This window comes from Cetorhinus maximus, chromosome 6 (genome assembly GCF_964194155.1).
Source record: "Cetorhinus maximus chromosome 6, sCetMax3.hap1.1, whole genome shotgun sequence".
Classification (NCBI taxonomy): domain Eukaryota; kingdom Metazoa; phylum Chordata; class Chondrichthyes; order Lamniformes; family Cetorhinidae; genus Cetorhinus; species Cetorhinus maximus.
Window position 1 is genome coordinate 96534759 of NC_135884.1, and position 17371 is coordinate 96552129.

The following is a 17371-nucleotide window of genomic DNA, read 5'->3' on the forward strand; positions in this document are numbered from 1 at the left end:
TAGACTTTTGTTTTCAAAATGATGAACTATGACTGATAGGAGAGAATTTTCACCTGCATCAAGTAGAAAAGCAGCAATAGTGGATGACCTGATCGATCTTCATTGATCAATGGAAATGAAAGAGGGCAGCCAAACTTCTGTCCCTGATTTCAACTAGGCAGTAGAAGTGAAAATACACCCCATGATATCTAAAGTTCCAATGAAAGCTATGAGGCACAATTATGTAAGGCATTGGGGTCTGTGGCTCTAATCTCAAGATTGGAAACTTCATAATTCCACATCATCACAACAATGTAGATAATCACCTAAGCCCTTGTCTTTTATTTTCCGTGCAGGAAATTTATCTCTGTGGCAGATACAGCTCAGAAAACCTGATCAATCTATAGTGCAGAAACATGTATCAAGATTTTGTATGTACAGAATATTTTAATCGGTATGCTAATACTTCATTAACGAACCCCCTGCAGAACCCAGACAAGGTCCTGGAGCTGATGAACAAACTGTTGAGTCCTGTGATACCACAAATCAGTGCACCCCAGTCTAACAAAGAACGATTGAAAAACATGGCACTTTCAGTAGCTGAGAGGTAAGAGCTGTAGGTTCTGCCAGTGTTTTTGCCTTTATCTTAACTCCTATATCGAGGTAATGGAAAATGCCTTATTTAAAAATCGGCTGTTAATTATTTACCAATGCGTCATAACTCGCACTCAGTAGTCCCATTGAAAATGCATTGCATGTTTGTTCAGTTGGGTTTAATTATCTCAAGCAGCTCATAAGCATAATTTGAACTGAGTTTTCAGCTGTTTAAAACTTATCTGATTTAAAATGGCTAAGAATGGATATTTTTTAAAAACAAGGTGATTAGAAGGAAATGTCACATTGTTTTTCTGACTCATCAATATAGACGCCTTCAGAGCAAGTGAAACGGTCAGTAAAATGCACTGCTTGGATAATATATATTGGCTTGGTGGTGAAGCTAATTGGCAAACAATTCTGGATCTTGAAAGATTCCAGTAAATTACACATTAGTGGTTGTCATTTTTCAAACAATTCATATCAGTGATTGTTGGGATATTGAACTATTTCTGTGTCGTGCAGAAAATATAGTCCATTAATTTTTCCAAAAAATCTTTAATTTCCATAGTGTTCATTGCATAAAGAAAAACATCTCCAATAGTTTTGTGACACAGAGCATAAAATAGTTTTAGATAATTCAAGAGACTAGAAGCCTATTGTTCACATTGCTGTGCATGGGGGCTAGCTATGTGCAATTGGCTCTGTGTCCTACATTACAACAGTGACCATGCTCCAAAAAATACTTAATTGGCTGTAAGAGGTTTTAAAAGGCACAATATAATTCCAGGTTCGTTATTTTTATTAACTGATAGATCAGCCCCCAGTGATGGAGTGGAGGGTGCAATAAGTGAGGTATGGCGGGGGGGTGGATTCCACTCTGGGTGAAGTTAACTGGTGGGGAAATTTGAAAATAAGAATCCTGAAATTGATTTGTTGGAAATGATGGAACTTGTCATGACCTGCATTGGTGGATATGCTAGAGTAGAAGCAGGCCATGCCATTCTGGACAATCTAAATTTTGGAAGGTGGACAGAGGCCAGCAGGATGAAAACATCTTTTTCTTTAAGTTGGATAAATACCTACAGATTGAGACACTTCTGAGATACAAGAGGGGAAAAAAAGACTCTGAACCAAAGGAAGAGATATTAGAGCAATCAAAGGCTTGGTTAGAAAGGTGGGTTAATAGTAGGACTTAAAGGAACATGAGGCAGAAGAATTTAGTGGAGAAAATTCTAGAGTAGAAGTCTGAGTGTCTGAAAGTATGGCTGCTTGGCAGGAGAGGCCAGAGTCGGAGGAACAGAAGGACCGAGAGATATATGATGGTTGTAGGAAGTTACCAAGCCTTGAGACTATTTTGCTTTTGTAAACTACCATCCAGTCTCCAATCTCCCTTTCCCCTCAAGTCCTTAAATGGTTATCTCCTCCCAGATCATTGCCCATTTTTCCTGGAATTCCATGTTTGAATCTCTCCAGTCAGGTTTTATGCCTCACCACGCCACAAAGATGGCTCTTATCAAAGTCACAAATGACATCCTATGTAACAGTGACAAAGGCAAACTATCTTTCCTTGTCCTTCTCAACCTATCTGCAGCCTTTGACATTTGACCATACCAGCCTCCTCCAGTGCCTCTCCATCTTCATCCAGCTGGGTAGGACTGCACTAGTTCCACTCTTACACATGAAGTTGTAACCAGAGAATCATTTGCAATAATTTCCAACTCCCACCTCCTTGACTCTGGTGTGCCCAAAGATCTACCCTTGGCCCACTTTTATTTCTTATGGACGTGCTGCCCCTTGGCAATGTCGTCTGAAAACACAGCATCACTTCCTTCATCTATACTGTTGATACCAAATTTTACCTCATCACCACCTCTCTTGACCTCTCCTCTGTCTCTAAATTGACAGACTGGTTATCTGACATCCAGTACTGGATGAGCAAATGTTTCCTCTAACTATACCAACATTGTCTTTGGTCCTAGCTACTGACTCCATCCCTCTCCAGAGCAACTGTCTGAGGCTGAACCAGACTTTGCAACCTTTGTGTCATTTGACCTGGAACATATATACAAACATACGAATTAGGAGCAGGAGTAGGCCATTCGGCCCCTCAAGCCTGCTGCGTCATTCAATAAGATCATGGCTGATTTGAATGTAACCTCAATGAGCTGCTGGCCACATTTCCTTACCATCACTAAAACTGCTAGCTTTTACCTCCGTAACATCATCCAATTCCACCGCTCCATCTGTGTATCTGCTATTAAAACTCTCATCCATCTTTTTGTTACCTGTAGACTTGATTATTTCAACACGCTGATGGCCAGCCTTCCACATTATGCTCTCTGTAAAATTGAGTTCATCCATAACTCTGTTGCAGGTGTACTAACTTGTACCAAGCCCCATTTACCCATCACCCCTTTGCTCCCTGACCTACATTAGCTCTCAGTCAAACAAGATTTTAAAAGTGTCATCGGTTTTCTCAAATCCCTCCATAGGGCTCCGTGCCCTATCTCTGATCTCCTCCAGTCCCACAACCCTCCAAGCTACCTATGATCCTCCAATTCTGCATTCTTGAGTGTCCCTTATTTTAACTACTCCTCTATTGGTGGCTGTGCCATCAGGAATTCTGGAATTCCCTCCATAAATCTCTCTGCCTCTCTTTCCTCCTCTAAGGTGTTCCTTAAAACCTGCCTCTCTGACCAGCATCGGTCCTAATATCTCCTTATGTGGCTCAGTGTTTATATTTTAGAAATCTCCTTTGAAGCACCCGGGGTTAATGTTAAAAGTATTATATAAATATAAGTTGTTGCTGTTAGAGGCAAGGAATCCTTGGAGAATTTAAACAAGGTCAGATGGCATTGATAGCACAGGAGTGATCCATGAAATAAAGAAATCAGTGTCACTAACGTCCAGACAACGGTTCCTTAGGATAACATTTTGCTTTTTGAGCAGGTATCGGAATCGGGGAGTTGCTGCAGAAAAATCAGTTGACAGCACTTTCTACCTTTTGCTGGACCTAATTACCTTTTTTGATGAATACCATTCTGGCAATATTGACAGAGCAATTGATGTGAGTTACTTATGTTTTCACTTCATTAAATGATGGTAAACATTCCTACATTACAACAGTTACTACATTTCAAAAAGTACTTCATTTGGCTATAAAGTATTTCAGATGCCTGGTGATTGTGAAGAAGACTATATAAAATAAATGCAAGTCTTTCTTTTTTTTCTTCCCCTTCACTAAACCAATCTGGTTCCTGTCATGTCTAAAGGTTTATCTTGAGAAGCTGTTTCTGTCCTAAGACAGTGGTGCAAACATTGGTTAGGGAGTGGTTTCAACAGAACTCTAAGTAGGGCAGCAGTAACTTGCTGCTCTTCTCTAAGTACTGGACAATTCAACAAACTGTCATGCTGTCAAGTTTAAACTTACATTTTCTGTAATGTTGATCAGGATAACTTGATGGGCCTATTTTTGTTCTAAATCGTAACAGGAACGCTTTTTGTTGATCTTCCTTTCCTCTTATAATTATCAGGCATTTAAAACGCAAGCTTGGCAACATTTAACCATTACTTGATTATCTGATCTTCCCACCCACTAATTTCAGCCTCAAATGTCCTGTATTATGGGCCTTCCTCCAAGCCTCTCAATTAAAAATCAACATTATTGTATTTGATTTTTAAAGTTCTTGGTGGTCTGCCTAATTGTATTGCCTCCTTTTCCCACATAGGTAATGGAGAGACTGAAACTTGTGCCTCTCAGTCAGGAGAGTGTTGAGGAGAGAGTGGCAGCTTTCAGAAATTTCAGTGATGAGGTAAGAAGCTTTCTAACTGGGGATAGCTTGCTTTAATGTAATTGTGCATGTTCCTTCATAAGGTGTGAAAATTCTGGCCTGTCATTGAGTGTATAATTCCAGAGGCTTCTAGTACAGTAAATTCAAAGATCAAATTTCTGTAGCACTCTATGTGCTACTTTGAAAAGATGCAAAATTTAACATAGCATAGATTTTAATTATATTCTTTTCTGTCTCAGAGACTCTACCTTCTGATGACTGGAGTATTAAAAGGTTGCAATAATTGTGACTGGGTAGCATGGGTTAGCCTGCTTTGTATTCTGTTTTGAGGCACACTAAATCCAGGATGAAATTCTTCAGACTGCTAGCTATAAGGTCCCTGTACAGAATAAATTTAGGCTTTCCTCTTGGAAATCAACGGCTGTTTGGGGAAAAATTAAATTGTTACTGAAGGGGCCTTTCTTGAGAGGTTGGAGCCGAGTGGTGGATATTTAATATAATCAAAATATACACTAAGGGCAGTTCTTTTTTAAAAAGCATTATCTTGTTTGGCAGAATGTCTGAAAGGATGGTGAAAGCAAATTTAATAACGTTCGAAAGGAAATTAGATAAATACTTGGGGAACAAGTTGCACAGCAATGAGGGAAAAGGGCAGGGGAGTGGGACTAATTGGATAGCTCTTCCAAAGACTATTGCGGATGGGATGAATGTCATATTTCTGTGCTGTAGCACTCTATGGTAAAGAGCTTTATAGCTCACTCTTCTATTCTTTTGATCCACTGCTTCTAGTGTTACAACAAGCTCTCAATCAAGGTTGGCCATTAAAATAGTCTGTGGATGTGAGAAAGCTTTTACCATTTTAATGTCCAGTATTATTTCCATTATGGAAAACGGAAGATTTTTGCTTGCAAGAAAACCTGGAGTGTCTGCCATTGTCATCTGTCTAGTCTACTTGCCCAAGAGACAGGAGATAAGGGGAGATTGGGCAGCAACTAATGGCAATACTAATAAACAAATCTGTTCTACACAGATTAGACACAACTTGTCTGAAGTGCTGCTTGCCACCATGAATATTCTGTTCACCCAGTATAAGAGATTGAAGGGCACAAGCCCAGCCACCCCAGCCAGACCTCAGCATGTGATGGAGGATAGAGACTCGGTAAGATTATATTTGGCAACATGTTGTCGTTAGAGACTTTACTGTCTATTCGAGCTGTTGAAACATGCTAAATTGGGTCAACTGATTAATGAATAATCAGAAAACCTTAAATGATGTAATGGAAAGCTGTCAAACTTTAGCTTTCATAGGGGTTATAGAATATGCTTTTGTAAACTTAATGATTCACAAAAGAACTGGATGGAGGCTGAAATTTTGGTGAGACAAAGTTAGAAATTGAACAGAATTTGTAGATCCAAAGAATAAAGTTGATGTTGGGCACTCACAGAGAGAATAGATTCACAATATGTGCAAAATTGAAATAATTTTAAGAAATCTTAAATAATATGTTTTTTATATAATATATGAAAAATATACTTTAATGCATAAAAATTGCAAATAGTGCTGTTATTCTGTGCATGCAATTTTTTTGCCAGATGTCGGATTCATACAAAACTTCACCTGACTATATTGTTGCCTTTAATGTTTGTCCAGATTACAGAAAACAAACTTAGGGTTGTGTTTTCAAATTTAAATGTTTCATTCCTTTCTCCCTGTCCAAAACCATGCATCATTCCCTTAGTGCGAAGAAGAACAATCACCTTTCCCAGGCTTCTAATCACTCTTAGGAGAAAGTACAGGAGTGCCCAGGTTGATTTTGACCTTTTATGTGGGTATACACCTCTGTTTGGTATCTTTCCACAGCTCAGATTGGCAATGTGTGTGGAACATGTGCCATAAATCCAGCAGCCCATTGATGCTTGCATACCAACACAGGGAAGCAGAGAGCAGGTTAAATGTCATTTTAAGAGAACACGAGAAATAACAGCTTATAAATAATTCTTGCTGCACATATAATTTTTGTGAATTGTAAAACTTCCTTTTAATTGAATCTGTTAACTGTGTTTGCAATATCTTTAGAAGCCCATCTTGTAGCAGCTGCTTGTTTCATTTGGAAACCCTTTTTGCCGATGCCTTGACGGAGTATCTCTAACTTTTTTTTTGTTGGGTTTCTTTACAGCAACTCAGAAGCCAGGCACGTGCCCTGATAACGTTTGCTGGAATGATACCATATAGGATGGCTGGCGACACTAATGCACGCCTGGTGCAGATGGAGGTCCTCATGAACTGACAAAGTTGTGGGGAGTTTACCCACTGGTGTGGCAATCCAGTGGTGTAGTAATAGATTTTTATATTCAGAATTCTTTTTGTATTTTTCAAATTGGAAATAAAATTATCTTTCCTGCTTAATGCTTGTCTTTATTCATTTGAATCCCTAGAGGTCAAATAAGGGCGAAATCACAGATCTGTTCTTTGAACTTTGGTATCACAATATAAAGAGGCTGTGATTCATTTTATTGAATTACACACAACAACAAAAATGTTCCCCAAATAGGTCTTCATCTGTTGTGTGCTTCTTGTGTGACAATTAACTGTGGCCAATTGTTAGGAGAAAGAAATGGGATTATCTACCATAGAATTTGTTCATCAAAACTGGTCACTGCAGTTCTGGCTATTTTAAAAATAAATAAATAGCCTCCTTGGGTAAGTTGGATATGAAATTACTTTGCTGTCAAATGGACTCGCTGATGTTTCTCTACACCAAAGTTTCACGTATGCATTAATCTGCCTTGTGTTGAGAGCAGATTTTCTTTAGGAATTACAGCTTGACTTATTGATGTAAAGTGCAATGGTGCAATTGAATATCATTCCTGCTCAAAGAATCTTTTGGCATGCAAAGAAGCCATTCAGCCCCTCATGCCTATTCAGCAATTTGAAAGTTATCAAATTAGTCCCAATCCCCTGCATATTCCCCATGACCTGACAAATTCTTATTATTAAAATATATATCCAATTCCCTTGAACCACCCTTTCCATAGTGCATTCTGGAGAATCATAGCTCAATGCAAAAACAAAATACTAAAAAAGATTTCTCCTCATTTCCCCTCTGATTGGAGAGGAACAGTCTTAATGTCACTATTATATTTATGTTTAGATGCGAACTGTACAAGAATGGCCATTTGGAGCTTGGCACCAATCCCTTCCACCATCTTTAGCAATGTAATTTCCTGTAGGGATAATGGAATTTGGTAGCTCATTGTATGAGGACTCAAAACAAGTCATCTCATTCTATTGTGCCCCTATAGCAGGAGTCACTAGGTAGATAATAGGAGCAGAAAGCATGACTAATCTGCCCATGCCTCCGCCCTCCAAGCTATGGTACCAAGAACAATTTTGCATCTACCAGGGCTTCACCCAAATTCCACTAACTCGAGCTGGAAATCAAACCTGGAATTTTCCTGACTTGTACAGTGCTGTAACTCACTGTATAAACTTATATAAGTTTATCTAAGTAAGTTATCTGGCAAGGAGATCTTTCTATTTAGTATCATTACAAATGACTTGCTTTGAACCTTTCAAGATAAGAGGAAAGCCTACGTAAAACAGAACTGGTGTTGGAGACCATTAAATCAAGCTGTGAGTTGGATCTCACAAGCTAAAGACTTTTAACTGAACACTGCTTTTATCTTTAATTATGCTGGTGTATTTTAGGTATTTACAGGAAAGTGTTTGATTGTAATGTTAGAACTTTAGAGAAAGTTCTTTGCTGTTTTTTAAATGAGCAGATGAATTTTAATTGCATAAATTGTACGTTATATAACTCAGTTTTATAGCAACCATGGAAGAGATTCACAGAAATGCCAAGCAGGCTGGCTGATGTGCCGCTATCAGTCAGAACTCGGTATTGGTGCAGCAGCTGGTGTTGTGAATCAGGCCGGTAAAAAGCAACTGCTACGATCCGGCTATTTCACAACACCAGGGTTGCGTCATACCACTGTCTTCAATGCAAGATCTATCGCTTTGAAAATAATCCGTGTATCACGACAGATGGGTAAGTGGAAATCACTACGTTCTATTTACGCAATTGGACAATTTATTTTTAAAAGAAAAATTGGCAACATGTCTGCAGAGTGTAAAGTGACGCAATGAATCCCTTCTTTAGAGAGCAATAGGCCACAATTTCAAGGCTGCGATTACCCATCTCAATTTTTATAAAGAGGAAAGTGAACAGAAGCCAGGTTTCTTACACAGGGCAGAAAAATTGGAGATTATTGCAGTGGCTTTCTTTATTGGCCTCCTTTCAGTCTGGTGGGAAGCCAATGAGCTAAAGTGGACAAGAGGAAAGGCCAGCAGCACTTGATCAGTTGAAGTGCAATATAGTGTAGATGGAAATCATAGAATGATAACTGCGTGGAGCAGCATTTTGAAATCTGTAGCAAGGGTCCTTGGCCCAACAAGATGTTCAGGAAGGCTAGATGTTCATTGCATCAAGCAATTTGTGTGCCGGCAAATAATTATGCTGTTTACTTGAAAATCTTTAAGTTGCCTATTTCTTTCTGTGCTATCTTCACTTCCTCTACCCTTCCTGTCAAAACGAAAGTCCATTACATTCAATCTTATGTAAAATAATAAACTGCTTAATAATAATAAACTTTTTACTTTTAATGAGCTAGTCGGAAATAATAAATTGATTGTCCTCTCCTTGTTCAGCAGTATTTGCATTATTAACGTTTGTGGCTCCCCCCTTCCTCTGGGGGAAATGTTTCCATATATCCTAGTCTCTTCCTGCATTCCCCCTGCTACTCCACAACCTGCCCCCCCCCCCCCCCCCCCCCCCAAAATATATCCCTCTGGTGAGAATGTTTCCGATGTACTGTAGTCCTTCTGCATTCACAAAGCACATTTCCCCCATAATCTAGCAAAAACCTACCTTTATCTTTAGATTTATTTACATCTAAACATTCAAGTTATAAGTTTGAAATGATGTGGCAGTCTATTCAAATATATTTAAAGTTGGCTGTGCTGGCCTGCTTTTGAAAGCTGATGATTTTTTGTTTACTTATTTGTATATGGTAGAAAGTAGCAGATGGTCATACCATACCAAATGTTATCAGAGATAAAACTATACCAAAAATATGAATTTGGACTTGCTAATAAATGAAAGTGAGCAAATATTTATAATTTTTAATCAAGTAGTGCAAATAAATTCTTGTTATATGAATCCAAATCAACTTGAAAATATATTTGATAAAGTATCTGTGGCTACTCTAGAGATGGTGAGAATTGGATACTATCAGCTCTGCACTGTAACATGTGAACCTGATTGTTTTTTCTTTAATTTCGCAGTATCCTGAAACAAATATTCTTTGACGATGCCTTTCAAACCTGTGACGTCTACTACCTAGGAGAATAGGGCAACAGGTGCATGAGAAAACCACATCCTGCAAGTTCCCCTCTAAGCCATATACCATCTTGGCTTGAAAGTATGCACTTAGTTCCTTCACTGTTGCTAGGTCAAAATTCTGGAACACCTCTAACAGCACTGTGGGTATATCTACAGCACAGGAGCTGCAGTGGTTCAAGAAAGCAACTCACCACCACCACCTTAAGGGAGTTGGGATACTCCCCTCCGAAGAATGAATTGAAACTATTCTCCTGTGTAAATAGTAGAATGTTGTTGAATCATTAACACTTTTTTTCAGGTTTATTTGATAGCTAATGTTATAAAGTAATTTGGGATGGGGTGCCTGTAAGAATTAAATTTCAATGTTTCATAAGTATTTTAAAGATTTTTGTTTAGATTTACTAGGTCCAGCTGAGGAAAAAGTCAGACTATATTTTTATTATGAAATGTTATTATTATTGGCTTAACATAATAATGCAGAACTTGAAGGAAATAGAATGCCTATGTAATCAATCCACAGGAAATATTACCACTACTTCATTTCAATTGAAAATGTAGTGCAAAAATGCTGCAGCATTGAATGCATAAAATCAGTTAATTCTGACTTCCCAAAGGAAAATTGCACAGGTTACAGGGTTTGTTTTCACATTGTTCCCATGTAAATTAGCTCTCGTTCAGTATTTATGAGATATAATAGATTCTTGTGCTTATCTCTTCTAACTGGCCTTCCAGAGTAGGGAAAAGTACTCAAACTAGCCATAAAGCAATAAAGGTCAGCCTTTAGAAAAGCTATACTCATGAATCATTTCATTAAAACAATCCAACCAAGATCAAACACATGTTCATGAAAACATTAAGTGTGAACCCAATCAGCACACTTAGATTTTTTTTCTTCCCTCTTTATACGTTTTTGATTTCTTACAAGCTGTGTCAATGCTTATCCTGTTAGATCTGAAGAAACATGAGTGAAATACATTTAAGATAATCTGGAAACTTCTAAATAATTGGGTTAATTAGGAAGTGGAATAATTTTAATTCTTTAAAATAACATATTTGGGTGCTGTTCCACAGGCATAGTCCATCCCATGATAATTGGTCAGTTGCCCTATGGGTGTTGAGTTATTCATGGAATTGGGGGTATGGTGGTAATGTGAATACAGGTGAATCTGATTCTGCCCTCAGTGTCCACTTGCACAATGCCTGGCAGAAATGATTGAATGTCGTCTCCAGTCAACGTCCTCTCCTCCCTAACCCTGACCGCATCCCGAAAGGCACTCCAGTGGTACTCGCGGTTTCGTCTATCTTTGCCTCTCTACACAAGTTTTATCGAACGTGTTTTAATAACGGGGCAGGGGTGGAGAGAGTCACCTCTGGATTTCTTCCACAATTGCTTTCATATCCTTAGGCGGTAAATGCAGTTATTCCCCCCTCTTCCCTGAAGTAGTTGGAGCAAATCAAGTTTAAACACCAATCGCCCATTAATGGCTTTCTTGACGATGTAAAAGATGTTTATCAGATTAATGATCGAAAATTGCAGCTGACTTTTGTAATAAACTTTATATCTTCTGGCTTTCTCCAGCCGCGACTGCCCTGTGGGGCCGGTTTAATTTCCGTCCACTGTCGGTCCGCACCGGTTCCTCTATATCATATAAAAACCTTGCAATTCAGCTTCAGTTGGGAATCCTTCCGATTCCTTCATTAGCCCAGAGCTGGGAGCGGATTCAATGGCAGTTCCCACAATCTGCGAGAGCCCAGTGCAGGTTCCTAGCTCGGATAGCAGAGGCATTTCTCACGGCCGGTTCACCATCAGCACCCTAACCGGCGATGAAGAGGACACAAAGAGCATCTATTGCCAGCCCGAGCCCACCTACGACAGCCTGAGCGCCAGCAACCTGACCCAAAGCAGCACCTTTTACCTGAGAACCTTCGGCTATAACACCCTCGATGCAGTGCCTAGTTATGAACATTATGCTAACACCCACATGGCTGGGCAGGAGAAGAAAAACAGACCCACCCTGGCAGACCTCCGTTGCTACATCATGGTAAGGGTCTCCCCAGCTGAGCAACTTCCAGCCCCGCTAAAACCTGTCCATCTCATTTTCTTCAGTCTTGGGTCGGATCTCCGTTCCAAAGTAGATTATCCAAACACTCAGCTGCAGGGTGTTTCTTCAAGACTGTCAACATCTAGTTCATTCTAACTTTCTCCTTTTAACATTTTAAAACGCTTCCTTCAATATAGTTTTCTAATTTTTCAATTCATCTTTAATTCACGAGCTTCAAACTTTTTTGTCCACTTTCTTAAAGCCCACCTTTAAATTGAGGTTTATTTTAAGCTTTTCTGCCCCTCCACTTGGCTTTGGGATCCTTTAACACTCTTCCATCTTCTTTTAAATATATAATTGTGTAAATTGTGACTCTTTTAATCAAATGCTAGTCTTCCAATCATCAGTCATTCAGATTTCCAGGTCCCGTTATACTCCGTTGAAAAGTTGTATTTCTAGTGTAGTGCAGACGTCCGAGTTTCACTGGTCAGTTCGCCAATTCTTTTCTGATCATGTAGAGGTGCATGGCTACTGATCTTAGACTGTTATCCAGTGACGGCTGTTGCTATAAGTATGGTTTAGAATAGTTTTCTTAAATTTTAAAAACTGTTTCTCTATCAATCATCCTAATTCCGGTGCTATTCTGGCGTCTCACCTCAACTCTCTTACCAGCTTCTCGATTCAAACATACCCAGCCCAAACTCCCTCTTCTTTTTACCCAACAGATTGAAGGGCAAAATTATCAGTTTTATCAAAGACAGAACCCTTAGAGAATTGGAACACACACAACAAACAGAACTTGTGTTAGAAAAAAAAGGAAGACTAATGTTTACATTTCTGACTGTGGGGAGGGGGCTCTGTGATCTGGTTTCTGGGAAGATCATAATGTAAACATGGTTCTGACTGTCTGGAAACAAGTTAAGCTTTTTAAACTGTAGCCATTATAATGGTCTGCATGCAAATTCTAGAAGTTAGCAGTAATGTCCAGCTCCAACAGCGGAGAACGAGATTCATACTGATAGCTTTTGGCAAAGGAAACAGGGAAAATGGGATCTCTGTGACCATTGAAGAAGTGTTAGCTTTCATAAAATCCAACACCACAAGCACAGATCAGCTAGTCATTGCTGATTTTGTACCTTGCTGTGCACTAACTGGCTGCTGTGTTTGCTTTTCAATAGTGACATTATTTCAAAAGTAATTTATTGGTTGTGAAGGACACCTGGGGATGTGAAAGACACTAGATAAATGCATGTTCTTTCATTTATTAAAAAAAAACTTTTTTTTTATTCTATAACAAATTGAAAGAAATCCTCTTATTTGAGTTATCTTGCAGATTTCTGATCTAGTGTCACGATAACCAATTAAAGGAAATTTCCAATGAGAGATCCATATTCCCATCTTATCGTGCTTCATCTTAATTTAAAGGAATTTTGGCCAACATACTTATTGCAATAAAAACAGAAAATGCTTGAAACACTTAGGCCTGGCAGCATCTGTGGAGAGAGAAACAGAGTTAATGTTTCAGGCCAATGACCTTTCATCAGAACTGAGGAAAGATAGAAATGTAATAGGCTTTGAACAAGAGCAAGGGGAGAGGAAGAACAAAAGGAAAGGGTTGTGATAAGGGTGGAGGACAGGAGAGATTAAATGACAAAAGGGTTCATGGTACAAAAGCCAAAGGGAATGGTAATGGGTAAAGTAAAGAAACAAAAGATGTGTCTAGATGAGGTGTGAATGACTGGAGAGCAGCCATCCAAATAGCGAGTCAGAGAATGAGTTATGAAGAGAGCCATGAACATGACCTTGACAGGTGGCTGCCTTGTATCTATCCTAGAAACGGAGAGTGTGTACTTCTAAATAAGTTATCATCATATGAGCGGAGAGTAATTTGATACCATGCAGTTGTATAAATGAGAGTAAAAACACAATGCTGGAAATACATGGCAGGTTCAGGAGCAATTTGAAAAGAAACAAGTTAATATTTTGGGTTGCAACCCTCTCAGGACAGCATTTTCTGGTCATGTTTCTGATTTTCAGCCTTTGCTGCTTTTTTTGTTTTTTTAATGTATAGGCTGGATGCAGAATTTTTTTTTTCAGCAGATTTCTGTGCTTACACTTCTCTACTGAATGTGCACTGTTAATTCATGTTACTGTATTATTGAAGTTATTGTATAATCTTTCAGGATATGGGACAATATCCACCCCCATTGTATGAGAATAGACCTGATGATGAACTTGGCAAAGAAGAAAGGGAGGTACAATTGAACGGCAATAAACTTGCAGAAGAACCTGTCCGATTTGGCTGGATAAAAGGTGTTATGGTATGTCTAACTTATTTTCTACGCCACTATCGTAGATAAAAAAAATGCACTGAGGGGTTATCTGTTCTAGAACAATTTTTCTTGACTGCCAATTAGTTTTGTGTGGCCAATATTCCACAGCAAGTAATTTCACTGTCTTGATGACACCAGAGCACATTTTATACAGTTGATAAATGTTACGATGGAATAATCAACCATTACTTAATATGCCCATTAATAGGAGAAATCTGAAAAATTATCTCTAAACTGTAAAAGAAGACAGGATTTTTTTTTTGGAATATCTTTAAACAGGTGTAGATAAAAATTAATGAAGCAGTCCATGCCTGCATGCAGCAAGAACTGGACAACATTCATATTTGGGCTGATAAGTGGCAAGTTACATTTGCCCTTGACATTGGGCAGCAATTGACTGAGTGACACCAGGGAGCCCTAGATAAAGTGAAGTCAATGGGAATCTGGGGAAGGCTTTCTGCTGGTTTAGAATCATACCTAGCACAAAGGAAGGTAGCTGTGGCTCTTGGTGACCAATCTTCTCAGCCCTAGCTTCAGGAGTTCCTCAGGACAGTGTCCTAGGCCCAACCATGTTCAACTGCTTCATCAATGACTTTCCCTACATCATTAAGTCAAAAGTGGGGATGTTTGCTGATGATTGCACAGCATTCAGTATCATTCACAGCTCCACAGATACTAAAGCGGTCTGTGCCTATATGGACATAGGAATATAAGAAATAGGAGCTGGAGTAGGCCATTTGGCCCCTCAATCCTGCTCCACCATTCAAGAGATCATGGTTGATCTGATTGTGGCTTGAACTCCACTACCTGTCTGTCCCCCATAACCCTTGACTCCCTTATAGATCAAAAATCTGCCTAAAGTAGCCTTGAATATACTCAATGACCCAGCCTCCATTGCTCTCGGGGGAAGAGAATTCCAAAGATTAACGATCCTCTGAGAGAAGAGAGTCCTCTCCATCTTAAATGGGAGAGCCTTTACTTTAAAACTGTGCCCCCTAGTTCTAGATTCCCCACAAGGAGAAACATCCTCTCAGCATCTACCTGGTCAAGTCCCCTCAGAATCTTATGTTTCAATAAGATTGCCTCTCATTCTTCTAAACTCTAATGCTTCTAAACTCAACCTGCTCAACCTTTCCTCATAAGACAACCCCCTCATCCCGGGAATCAGCCCAGTGAACCTTCTCTGAACTGCTTCCAATGCAAGTGTATCTTTTAAAAAAGGAAACCAAAACTGTGCACAGTACTTTAGACTTTAGGTGCAGTCTCATCAATGCCCTGTACAGTTGTAACAAGACTTCATTACTTTCATACACCATCCTCCTTGCAAGAAAAACCAACATTGCCTTCCTAATTACTTGCTCTACCTGCATACAAACATTTTGTAAATAATGTATGAGGATACCCACATCTCTCGATACCACACCATTCTGTAGTGTCTCTCCATTTAAATAATATTCTGCTTTTCTATGCTTTCTGCTGAAGTTGACAACCTCACATTTTCCCACATTATATTCCACCTGCCAAAATTTGCCCACTCACTTAACCTACCTATATCCCTTTACAGACTCTTTGTAACCTCCACACAATTTGCTTTCCTACCTATCTTTGTATTGTCAGCAAATTTGGCTACAGTTCACCCAGCCCCTTCATCCAAGTCATTAATATAATATATGATATAAATAGTTGAGGCCCCAGCAGTGACCCCTGTGGCACCCCATTAGTTACATTTCGCCAATCTAAAAATGATCCATTTATCCCGACTCTGTTTCCTATTAGTTAGCCAGTCCTCTAACCCTATTAATGTTACCCCTAAAAGCATGAACTCTTATTTTGTGTAGTAACATTTATGTGGCACCTTATGCAGCAACACCTGGACAACATTTAGGCTTGGGCTGAAGTGGCAAGTAACATTCATGCCACACAAGTGCCAGGCAATAACCATCTCTGACAAGGGAGAAACTAGCCACCTCCATTTGACATTCAAAGACATTGCTATTGCGGAACCTCCCATCATCCACATCCTGGGGGGTTACCATTGACTAGAAATTTAACTAGACCAGCCAGTGGCTACAAGAGCGGGTCAGAGGCTTGGAATTTTGCAGCGCATAGCTCATCTGCTGACTCCCCAAGGTCTGTCCACCATCTATAAGGCACAAGTCAGAAGTGTTTTTATTCAATTACGGGATGTGGGCTTTGCTGGCTAGGCCAGCGTTTATTGTCCATCCCTAATTGCCCTCGAGAAGGTGGTGGTGAGCTGCCTTCTTGAACCGCTGCAGTCCATGTGGTGTAGGTACATCCACATTGCTGTTAGGGAGGGAGTTCCAGGATTTTGACCAAGCGACGATGAAGGAACAGCGATATATTTCCAAGTCAGGATGGTGAGTGGCTTGGAGGGGAACTTACAGGTGGTGGCACTCCCATGTATCTGCTGCCCTTATCCTCCTAGATGGTAGCAGTCGTGGGTTTGGAAGGTACTGCCTAAGGAGCCTTGGTGAGTTCCTGCAGTGCATCTTGTAGTTGGTACACACTTGCCACTGTTTGTCGGTGGTGGAGGGAGTGAATGTTTGTGGAAGGGGTGCCAATCAATGGGGCTGCTTTGCCCTGGATGGTGTCAAGCTTCTTGAGTGTTGTTGAAGCTGCACTCATCCAGGCAAGTGGAGTGTATTCCATCGTACTCCTGACTTGTGCCTTGTAGATGGTGGACAGGCTTTGGGGAGTCAGGAGATGAGTTACTCGCCACAGGTTTCCTAGTCTCTGAACTGCTCTTGTAGCCACAGTATTTATTCAACTAATCAAGTTCAATTTCTGATCAATGGTAACCCCCAGGATGTTGATGTTGAGGAGTGTGATGGAATACTCTCCACTTGCCAGAATGAGCGCAGCTCCAACAACATTCAAGCTCAGCACCATCCAGAGCAAAGCAGCCTGCTTTATCGGCACCCCATCCACCACTTTAAACTTTCAGTGGCAGCAGTGTGTACCATCTACAGGATGCACTACAGGTTCCTGTGATAGCACCTTCCAACCCAGTGACCTCTCTCACCTACAAGGGCAACACCAGCATGTTCCCCTCGAAGCCACACACCATCCTGACTTGAAACTATATTGCTGCTCCTCCACTTGCTGGATCAACATCCTGGAACCCCTTCTCTGCAGCACTGTGGGTGTACCTACACCACATGGACTACAGCGGCTCAAGAAGTTGGCTCACCACCACCTGCTCAAGA

At 40.0% G+C, this 17371-nt stretch overlaps 2 protein-coding genes across 5 annotated transcripts in view; both read left to right on the forward strand.

Moving 5' to 3' along the window:
• The window catches only part of nup93 (nucleoporin 93), a 138648-nt gene extending 131874 nt beyond the window's left edge, over positions 1 to 6774 (forward strand). For all 4 annotated transcript variants that reach the window (XM_078544128.1, XM_078544129.1, XM_078544131.1 and 1 more), the window contains 5 exons: positions 468 to 586; positions 3526 to 3643; positions 4305 to 4388; positions 5398 to 5526; positions 6545 to 6774. In XM_078544128.1, coding sequence (XP_078400254.1) covers positions 468 to 586; positions 3526 to 3643; positions 4305 to 4388; positions 5398 to 5526; positions 6545 to 6655 — 561 coding nt within the window. In that variant the 3' untranslated portion in view covers positions 6656 to 6774. The remainder of the gene's footprint in view (positions 1 to 467; positions 587 to 3525; positions 3644 to 4304; positions 4389 to 5397; positions 5527 to 6544) is intronic.
• Positions 6775 to 11493: 4719 nt separating this feature from the next.
• Positions 11494 to 17371, forward strand: part of slc12a3 (solute carrier family 12 member 3) — a 55901-nt gene continuing 50023 nt past the window's right edge. The window contains exons 1-2 of the mRNA XM_078542956.1: positions 11494 to 11811; positions 13995 to 14132. Of these exons, the coding sequence (XP_078399082.1) occupies positions 11494 to 11811; positions 13995 to 14132 (456 nt within the window). The remainder of the gene's footprint in view (positions 11812 to 13994; positions 14133 to 17371) is intronic.